Source organism: Nicotiana tomentosiformis, chromosome 6 (genome assembly GCF_000390325.3).
Source record: "Nicotiana tomentosiformis chromosome 6, ASM39032v3, whole genome shotgun sequence".
In the NCBI taxonomy this organism is placed as follows: domain Eukaryota; kingdom Viridiplantae; phylum Streptophyta; class Magnoliopsida; order Solanales; family Solanaceae; genus Nicotiana; species Nicotiana tomentosiformis.
The window spans coordinates 99,399,693-99,410,785 of record NC_090817.1 but is presented as its reverse complement, the minus strand read 5'-3'; the positions used below and the strand labels follow the sequence as shown (position 1 = coordinate 99,410,785).

At 36.0% G+C, this 11,093-nt stretch overlaps 1 protein-coding gene across 1 annotated transcript; it reads right to left on the bottom strand.

The window, feature by feature from the left end:
* Positions 1-1,171: 1,171 nt before the first annotated feature.
* On the bottom strand, positions 1,172-3,287 carry LOC104088219 (1-aminocyclopropane-1-carboxylate oxidase homolog 1-like). The gene is made up of 3 exons (XM_009592862.4): positions 2,715-3,287; positions 1,840-2,161; positions 1,172-1,561 (listed from the first exon to the last, which is right to left on the bottom strand). Exons 1-3 carry the CDS (start codon positions 3,236-3,238, stop codon positions 1,310-1,312), a joined length of 1,098 nt encoding a protein of 365 aa, XP_009591157.1. The 5' UTR covers positions 3,239-3,287; the 3' UTR covers positions 1,172-1,309.
* Positions 3,288-11,093: the final 7,806 nt, after the last annotated feature.

Here is an 11,093-nt window from a genome sequence, read left to right as displayed (position 1 = left end):
ACTTAGGATCCTATTCAGTAGTATTTAAATTATTTGAACTCGTGATTTCTGGCTAATTAATTGAAGTTATAAATGAAATTGACTTAGAAATAAATATATGTACACTAATCCAAGCCTTAACACTTTGAGTTGTGGGCGAGTAATTTGAAAAATGGTAAAAAATATTATATTCAATTGATGCTCATGTGTTGTATTGTAAACACGTGTCTCGTAACTCGGTGATTTCTTTCCCTTTTTTTGGAGCGAGCCGAACGCCTCGGCAATATATAGATGCATCTATGGTTCGTGTCGCTCGATCCTCTGTAGTGTACACATTATTCTGGATCGGGCCGAACGACCTCGGCAGAATCGTGCGTTATATCGCTAGTAGTCCAAATATTCATGAACTAAACTTTTCACTGATGCCCGGTATTTTATGGTACTTATTATTTATTTGGTATTGACACTTGGCATGTTCTAAGATATTAAGGAAGAATACAAGATTGAGAAAAAATTATTCTTTAAAGGGAATAAATTGGATAATTATAAGATTTCAGATTTACTTCACTATAGTTGTACACTTCATATCTGTTATGAATTATTATATTATTTATTTGGACCTCTAGTAAGTGTCGATGTCGACCCCTCGTCACTACTTCTCCGAGGTTAGGCTAAATACTTATTGCGTACGCGTTGATTTACGTGCTCATACTACACTTCTGCACTAAATGTGTAGGATCTGACTGGTTCATTAATGACCACCTTGGTGCGTAAGCGCACCTGTTGAGCAGACTTCACGTGAGCTGCATTTCCAGGCTACACATCGCAGCCCCCCGAGTCTCCATTGTACTATTTATTTTGTTCTGTCTTATTACATTCGGGACGTGTGTTGTATTATTATGGTACTCCTTAGAAAATATCCATATACTTGTGACACCGGGTTTTGGGGATTCCTACGGGTTGATTGTTATTGTAACTGTATAAATTCTATTTCATACGATTTAATTAAGGAAAAATTATGTTTTAAAATATAAAAAAAATAGGTAATTAAGTTGATCAATCATTGTTGGCTTGCCTGACGGCGATGTTAGGCGTCATCACGACCTTTAGTGGATTTCGGGTCGTGACACACAAGGTTCATCAGTAATAATCAATGATCACTAGCATTTTTGACAAAAATCTCTGTTGCATATAGGATAAGAAACATAATTTTAGGAATAACAAAACCACAAAGTGTAGAATACAAAACTCAATCATATGGCTTTACTCCAGCCGAACGGTTACATATAACTGATTTTAGGATCTAATGATTACTGACTAACAAATGAGTTCAGATCATAAAGTCTAGTAAGGAAGATTTGCCTCCAAGCCCTGTTGCATTATAGTGAACTGAGAAATCCTTCACCGTAGTTTCCCTATACCTCGCGGGATTATCTTCTGATAACAACTCCTTAATTGGTCCATAAACTCTTGATGACAACGAGTGACCGGTGGTAAAGAAACAGGCTACTGATACTCTTGGACCAACCCGACTTGCTAGTACTCTGTGTGCAATGCTCTTGAACTTGTCATTTGATATGAGCTGGAAAATTTTCCATCAAAACGAAGTTAGCACAACATAATATATGTCAATTCATGAATCATTTCTTATAGCCCTGCTACAAATTGAATAAAAGTCAGCTCGATGTACTAAGCTCCTGCTATGCGCGGGTCTTGGGGAGGGCGGCCCACAAGGATCTATTGTACGCAGCTTACCCTGCATATATGCAAGATACTATTTCCAGGGCTCGAACCCAACTTTACCAGTTACGCTAAAGCTCCCTTCGTAAATAGAAAAAACTCATATATGATAATGCTTACTTGTAAAAGTTCACCAAAATTTACTACAAGAGCTCCAGAGAGAGGATGAACATCAACCCAATAATTGTCATGAAGAACCTGAAGACCTCCACTATTATCTTGTAGCAGCACTGTGAAGAAGTCACTATCTGAATGCTTGCTAGTTCCAAGTGTTAGTTCTGGCTCAGGGCAAGCTGGGTAATAATGGTACAAAACAGCCAGCCCTTCTGAACAACCAATGTCATTCAGATAGCTCGGGTTGAGGCCAAGCGCCTCAGAGAGTAATTCGAATAAAGAACAACCTAGCTTCTTTATGTGCTCCGAGTACTCAATCAGAATATCCCTGCAGGAAAAATAATGTTACACTAAGTAAAATTTTACTTAGAATCCAAAATGATGCTAAATTGAGAATTTCCTTTGCACTTATCCTAGAGATTAAACACCAATCACCATATGTTGTTGAATGCCAAGGCAACAAATGATTTTCTAGCGGACCAATTTTTCTGGGCAATCTTACACCAGTACTGATGTACAGAAATGATATAATTAGGAGGCTCAAAGTTCTGTCTTTCAACGAGATGCATATGAGCAAAGGCGGAGCCAAGATTTCAAGCTTATGGGTTCGAAATTTTAATCGTTTTAAGTTATTGTACTCTAAATTAATAATTTATATGTATTCGATGGATGGTTTTAAGACAAATACAGAGTTCGAACCAAAACTACTGGGTTTGGCCGAACCCGCTCCCGACGCTCTAGCTCGGCCACTGCATATGAGTTTCTTTGGTGACTAAAACGTTTAACGATATCTTTGGATTCACAATTACATTTGAATTAATTCGCGTTTTGACTTTTAAAGAAAATTCACGAGTGGAAGTGAAAGTTCAACCAGTAAATACCTGCAAGCCTCTGGCAATTCATCAGCAGTAGGAGGATTTGGAGACATACTGCAGTAAGTAGTATCCCTCCAATTAGCTGATGCAGCTCCAAACAGATCAAAATTGCTATTATACACCACTCTTTTCGAGTTATCCCGCGTATACCATTGTTTCTTCACCTCAGTGTCTTGCTCATAAAACCTCCTCACACCGTTCAACATTTCTTCCAAAACACTTTCTGGAATTCCATGATTGACCACTTGAAAGAAACCCCACACTTCAGATGCATCACGGATTTTTTCAACTATCGCGCTACGTTTGATTGGATCTTTACTGATGCCATCTAAGTCTATAACAGGAATATTGATTTGAGATTTTTCAGGATCATTAGATGCCTCAGTATATGCATCTTCTGCTGTATAGAAAATTCTTGGGACTCTTGTAACTCCTGCATCAACTAGCCCTTTAACACCAGCTTTTGTACTATCAAAAACTATTAATTCACTTGTCCTGTCATAACTATTTTCACATGTGACAACTACCATTTTCCTTTTTCTGCTAGAGAAATCAAAGATCAAATAGGTTAGATAGGAAGTACTACTAATTACTTAAATGAGGAGAGTTTTATTGTGTAAAGTCAAAAGTATTGGTCCACCATAATTTGTCCTATATAGTTTTAGGTGGATGTGATGTTGACTTTTAATTATTCATTTAGACACTACATTAAAAGATCTTTAGCGGATAACTTATCAAAATAAAAACTATTTTAAATTTTATAGTTAGAGGTGAAATTGTTACCCTCCAAATGTTACACTACTAGTATTATTTTAGGATGTTGAAAGGCAAAATGTAAATTCCAATACATACCAGGGTTCTTTTACCTTAGTTGGACGACGTGTTTTTTTAACATACATTTTTAGCGTTTAACAATGTTTAATTCAAACAATAATCTAAGAAAATCTCAAATATTAGTATATTAAAATTTCACAAATCGGCAAATTTTATTATTAAAAAAGCAAACGAATATTAAATCATAAAGCATAAAATCGAATGTTAAACCAAAAAAATAAAATAAACTTTAAGATATTTTAGTCATATGTAACTTCGTAAATTGTGTCAAATTAATTAGTTTTAATTAAATAACTTATTGGGCGCATGAGTAATTCTTTTTACAGAAACAACATTATTAATTCTTTTTTTAAAAGCTCATTCTAGACTTGGTCTAGGTGACGTCTTGGGAAGGAAAAAGAATCAAAAAAGACAAATAAAAATCAAATCCAAAAAATATCAAAAGCAAAGAAAATTTGAACTTATCGCGTGGAGAGAGCAGTAAAAGTTGACATTCATTGATGAATAATCTTATGATCCTTATCTGACAAGTCTTTTTCACTTACCGACTGGCGACTATATATATAAATATATTATATTTCCAAATTTTTAGAATGCGGTATTTGATGTAGACTTCTGAAGTTCAAAATGTTCAATCTTGGCAACTGAAGTATCGAGTTCAGAACCGGTTCTTTTTGCCATGCAGGACAGAAATAAGTATAAAAAAAAAGTGACTTATTTATGTGTAACACTCTTTTAAAGAGCGTTATACATTAACGGACGTTTTGGACATTAAGGTATAACGCTCTTTAAAAAAGTATTATACATCTATAATGATGTTATTAAAGGCGTTATATGTATAGCGTTTTTTTAAAGAGAGCTATACATGTTTTGTGGGCCCACCAATAAATCTCTTGCATTTAACAGACATAACAATAATTCAAATAGGTATAACGCCCTTTAAAAGAGCGCTATACCTAAAAAAAATTCAGCCCCCGAGCTAGGCATTGCCTTATTTAAAGGCATTAGGATTTTACAAAAATCCATTCAAAAATATTCGTAACTCCTGTTAAAATTTTTCTTGGTAAATTCTCAAGCATTTTTTCATAATGTCTGAAGAGCGAAAAGTAAGGGTTTCATTATATTGGGGTGTGAGGTTGTGGTGGCGAATAACACTGTGAGCTATAATTTATCTCTACAGTGCCATGTTAAGTTGCCACTTACAATGGAGTACGATACATTGGTATCGTTGTTATGTAAAAAAAAATGAGTGTGAGGAAACGTTCGGTGAACCTTAAAGTAACCGGAAGATATCCGTATTCCGTCACTCCGCAAGGGGTTGCTTGTTACGCTGAGTTTAACATAGACGATGATGAAACTTTGAGGGATTTTTTGAGGATTCCAGATGAATACCGAAAATTTCTTGTGATAAAAAATGTTGGAAATGTACGTCAAGGTCGAAGACGTTCGTAATAATGAGGTTGAGTATAGTAAGGATAACCCTCAATCGTCGGGTGGTTATTCTGAAGCAGTTTTTGCCGGACAGGTTCCGGCTGAAAGAGTTTGGCCTGATTTAAACTTATCACCATGGGCTAATGAGGAGCGAGGAAATAATTTCTCTCCTGCTTTACAAAATCCACAAGACGAGTGGTAAACTTCAATTTTCCTTAGTGTTACGATGTATATTTTTGTTGTATTAAATTTATATTAACACTCATATATTCCACAGGGGTACCAGCCAGATATGACTTTTACAAGTAATGATCCCACGCCCAGTTGAAATATGCGTAGTTACAAATATTTTTGAATGGATTTTTGTAAAATCCTAACGCCTTTAAATAAGGCAATGCCTAGCTCGGGGGAGGGGGGGCTGAATTTATTTAGGTATAACGCTCTTTTAAAGGGCGTTATACCCATTTGAATTATTGTTATGTCAGTTAAATGCAGGAGACTTATTGGTGGGCCCACAAAACAGGTATATCACTCTTTAAAAAAGCGTTATACATATAACGCCTTTAATAACAACGTTATAGATGTATATTGCTTTTTTAAAGAGCGCTATACCTTAACGTCCAAAACGTCCGTTAATGTATAGCGTTCTTTAAAATAGCGTTATACATAGATAAGTCACTTTTTTTTTACACTTATTTCCGTCCTACATGGTAAAAAGAACCACATTTAGGTATGCTATGAAACAGTTATACTATCGAATTGAAATTATATTTTGTTCGTTTTAAATATTTTAAGCCGGCTATCTCTTCCAATAAATCCCACTTTGCATTGTACGCCCGTTAATATTACCAACAAAAAAAACGTCCCTTAACACATTCCAAACACTGCCTTAAGTGAGTCTCAAGTAACCTCCACTTTCAATCAAGAGGTTGTGAGTTCGAGTCATCCCAAGAGCAAGGTGGAGAGTTCTTGGAGGGAAGGATGCCGAGGGTCTATTTGAAATAGCCTCTCTATCTCATGGTAGGGGTAAGGTATGCGTATATACTACCTTCCCCATATCCTACTAATAAAATTATACTAGATTGTTTGTTATTGTTGTTGTTGTTGTTGTTGATGAGTCTAAAGTAGCTACAAAACGTTATAGGACCTCATAATATCAGTGAAAACGAATCAAACGTCACAAAAAAAGGTCGTCGAGTGCACCGTTAAAATCGCACTAGACAAGCTCCACCCCGTTGCTTCTGTGGCCCATTATCAAATCTGCATTCCGTGATTCCCAAAATCATTCCCTCAACTTGCTAGAGTAATAGACTGTTTGGCCGTGCGTCTTTTTTTTTTTCAAAAGTAGAGTACATTTTTTTAACGAAAAGTAGTTATGGTATTTAGCCAAGTTTTAGTAAGAAAAAAATTGAGTAAAAGCATAAGTAGTTTTGAGAATAGAAAAAAATATTTTTTTTTCAAAAGTAATTTTGAGCGAAAATACTGTTGGAGAATTGCTATTGCACCAATAAGAGTTGTTAATTAGCTCATTAACCCATTAACTGATCCTCCTCCTAAAACTCTAGTACTAGCCTATATAAGCACCAATATAAGTGTTGAAAAAGAAAACTTTTTAATAGACTAGAAATGACTAGGAGTTAGATATTTGGGCAAAAAACATAAATAGACAACATTTAAGAAAATTTGACACATTTGTGGCAGTAGTAAGTAAGTAAGAAAATGACGCCAAAATAATTAACAAAAATGGCACCTAATTAATGTCATTCCTTAAGAGAAACGTAAAGTTTTTTGCTTATTTGTAGGAACTAAGTTATTATTGATCAGTAAATCATCCGAATCCATTCCATTTGTTTTTGCTTATTTATAGGGATTTAAACTTCTATTTAAACTCTCTTATTTTCCTTGCCCTCGTCACTCTAACAGAAATTATACATATTCATTCAAGATTCTAGGAGTCAAGTCACTAACACACTAACTCTCCTATTTTCTGGCCTATTGTCTTTCTTTTAATTTTCTTTTAAGGTGAAATAAATTAATAGAATATGTACATAATATTCACAGTATAATTTACGTTATATTATTTTATACAAATATATATTGATGGAATCTGAAGAGTAATAGGTGAAATATTTTGATGAATTACTTACATTATATCCATAGTATAATTCAGTTAATAATGATTTATTTTATTGAAGGAATATTGAAATTATATAAAACTTTTACAACAATATAATATATTATAAATATATTAAATGTATATTTTGCTGGAAAAAAAACTGTCCACCACAAAAATAAAATATAGGGGGAAAAATTCCAAAAATCCCCTTGGTATAAATATATTTTTGAGGTATAATTTCATTATAAAACATACTCAATTGTATGTATTTAAAACATCGTATAAATATGGTATGCTTTTAATTCAGATGTTGTTATGTAATATTTTTGGTATATTATAGGTATAAAGTATATATAAACTTATATATTTAATAAGCCATATTTTAAAACATGCATATTGCATCAAATATTTGGGAAAATCTGCCATATCAGAAAGGAATTTTATACTTGAACACTTGGTTGTGTGGCAAGTGATGATACTCTGTATATTACACTAAATTATATATCATTAAAGAATAAAAAGTATGAGGAGAAAGAAGCATTTGGTTTAACTCTTGGGTTGGTAATTTGATAGAAGAGTGATTTGTCGAAGTTTGTGAGAAACCAACAATAGTATTTGAGCATCATTTTCGAAAAAAAATAAAATTAAATTGATAAGTGATGAGAAGAACTTCTACTAAAATAAGGGTAGACATGAAACTACTCTCAAAGAGAGAAGAGAAATCTTCTCAACTGTTATTTATTATGAGAGAGAAAGAGAAATAAGATATCAAGAATTTAAACATAATCCCTTATTTTTAGGAAGAGTTAAAAAATAAATATATTAAATACTATTATTTTATTTATATATGCTGCATTTGTAATAAAATGTGCTATTATTGGAATAATCCAAATATGGTAACAGTAATATAAATACTATTTTGTAAGAGCCCTACAATGTAAAAATCTCTAGATATATTCTGCATTCATCGAGTGGATTTTTAGGCTGTGAAAACAAGAAATTTCGTCCGCCTCTAAGGAAAAAACCGTTAGTCTCTTAACTAGTATTAACGAGCTAAATACTTCAAATACACTTTAAAATATTTTGTAAAAACTTGACCAAATATTAATTACTAAATTGTTTCTCATTAAAATTACTTTTTAAAGGTATTTTTTAAAATAAGCTGATTTTAGAAGCACAATCACACATCCTACAAATATGCTTAAACTATTTATAATTTACGTAACATAATATATACTCCGGTCAAAAATGTGAAAGCACCCTATTTGCTTTATCATCTTTCTCACTGTATACGGGTAAAAATGAGCCCACTGAACACCCCGATTTTTCGATGAGGCAAACGGAGTAGGAACGTGACCGTGATGAATCAGAGTCAGAGCGAGGAGCCTCTCGTATCGGAGCTCGGGCAAAACACCTGCCCTCGGGGGTATCAGGGCCATGTCCTCCGGGTCCGATTCGAGGATCAAGACTTCGAAGAGCATTACCAAACAGCTGCATATGACTAACAAAGGGCCGTGATGTCCGTGCCCAACCAGATATCACGGCGTGAATCTCAACCCGTATCGGTAGAAAATCAGTGATTAGCGAAACGGAAGATTTTACCTTTCTTAGAATTGTACTTAGGGTAAAACTCCATTACTATATAAATGGAGAAGCTTATTATTCATGACAGACATGGTACCACGCATACCAAGGCAATTTATTCCAATTCTTTTTATTGTTCAAAGCTCTTATTTTTGTTCTTAAGTTTTTCATAAATGCAAGCTTGGAATCGAAGGCAGGTTCCTCATTAAGCCATTAATCGAGCTCAGAATCACCCTTATCATTGGTTTGGCCATTTATTACGTCTTTCATTTGCTTAATCTAATGTCATTAATTACTTGTATTGAATTAATCCACATATCCCTAAAACCACATATAAATTCAATTGTTATCTATTTTTTAGGGTAAACAGTGTGGCGTCCACCGTGGGGCTAGGGATAATACTGGTAATTTGATATAAATTTTCATAACGCACTCTATTTTATGCTTGTTCTTTGAGATTTTAATTTCAGGTCAATTTAAAAATTTCGAACTCTCAATCTGCTTATTTGAACGTTGATGTTGAGTCTGGCCACCATGGCGAGAACAACAATGTAGTGTCCATCAACGAGGTGCCTCCTGTTGACCCCAATGGAGTTCCAGTCGCGGACCCAATCGATGCTAATTCACATGTGGCCATCGATGCAAACTTGCCTACCGACCCCAAAAACAGCATTCGCGGGGGAACGCGATCGATAGCCCGGGGTACACAAGACGACGAAGGCGATGGGATTAATTTATGGGTGATCTTCGAAATATTACAGGCTTAACAGGCGGCAATAGCCTAGTTGTAGAACCAAAGTCGCGCCCTTAGCAGAGTTGAGGCCGAACCATCCCTGAAAAACACCCGCAGAAATGAACCAGCCACAAAAAGGCCGGGTGAAATTGAACCCGGGACCAACCCCGAGATAATAAAGATGCCTGAGGAGCTGACAAAGCAGGTGGAATCAGGAGAAAAGAAAATCGAATCCAACGACAAAAAAGTGGAGACCTATAACTCCAAGGTTGATCAAATCCCAGGAGCACCCCCGATATTGAAAGGACTGGATTCCAAAAAATTTGTCTAAAAACCTTTCTCTCCGAGCACAGCTCCGAAACTGATCCCAAAGAAGTTTCTTATGCCCCAAAATTCCAAAGTATAACGGGACCACTAATCCAAATGAACACGTGACCTCCTACACGTGTGCCATCAAGGGAAATGACTTAAAAGATGACGAAATCGAGTCGGTTCTGCTGAAAACGTTTGGAGAAACCCTGTCTAAAGGAGCAATGATATGGTATCACAACATGCCCCCTAATTCCATTGATTCATTTGCTATGCTTGTAGATGCCTTCGTAAAAGATCATGCTGGGGCCATCAAAGTCGAGACCAGAAAATCGGACCTCTTTAAAGTGAAACAAAGAGATAACGAAATGCTCCGGGAATTCGAATCAAGATTTCAAATGGAAAGGATAGACTTGCCCCCGGTTGCGGACGATTGGGCCATTCAAGCATTGACTCAAGGACTCAACCCCCAAAGCTCCTTGGCTTCACAGCAGCTGAAACAGAATTTGATAGAGTACCCGGCGGTAACTTGGGTTGACGTCCATAACAGGTACCAAATGAAAATCAAAGTCGAGGATGATCAGCTCAGGGCCCCATCTAGGTTCGTGTATCCCATCAGAACTAATGACAGGTCTAAATGAGTCATCGATCATGAACTAAGACAGATCAGAGATCGGTATCAACTATATAGCAAAGATCAAAGAGACAATGAATCCGGGCGTAACCCTGCGAGGAATGAAAAAAAAAACGATCGAGGTCATAACAACCGGGGACTCATGAGCAAAAACGGTTTTGACAGGCCAATCGGGGCCAGGGAGGCACCGAGGTTATCGGAATACAACTTCAGCTTCGATGTTGCTAGCATTATATCAGCCATCAGACACATCAAAGATACCAATTGGCCTCGATTACTGCAATCTGATCCTGCCCAAAGAGACCCCAACCTGATATGTAAGTATCATAGCACTCACGGTCACAGAACTAAAGACTGCCGACATCTAAGAGAATAAGTGGCTTGGTTATTCAATAACGGACACCTCTAGGAATTTTGAGTGATTGAGCCAAAAATCACTTCAGAAATAGGGACTCCAACAAGCAGATCGAGCAAGAGGAACCTTAGCACATCATCAACATGATCATCGGTGGAGTCGACATCCCCTAGGGGCCAATGCTGAAGCACACTAAGGTGTCCATTACAAGAGAAAAGCGAACCCGAGATTACATGCCGGAGGGGACCATCTCTTTCAATGATGAAGATGCTGAAGGCATCGTGCAATCGCATAACGTTGCGCTGGTAATTTCTGTACTCATAAATAAATCTTGATTTAAGCGCGTGTTGATGATCCAGGTATCTCGGCCAATATCATCATATCGAGGG

Excerpts from the sequence above, each read along its gene's own strand:
- LOC104088219 (XM_009592862.4), bottom strand. The coding sequence starts at position 3,238 with ATGGTAGTTGTCACATGTGAAAATAGTTATGACAGGACAAGTGAATTA. Across the intron at positions 2,162-2,714 it reads GAATTGCCAGAGGCTTGCAG|GGATATTCTGATTGAGTACT; the intron begins GTATTTACTGGT and ends TTTTTCCTGCAG. Across the intron at positions 1,562-1,839 it reads ATTTTGGTGAACTTTTACAA|CTCATATCAAATGACAAGTT; the intron begins GTAAGCATTATC and ends AAAATTTTCCAG.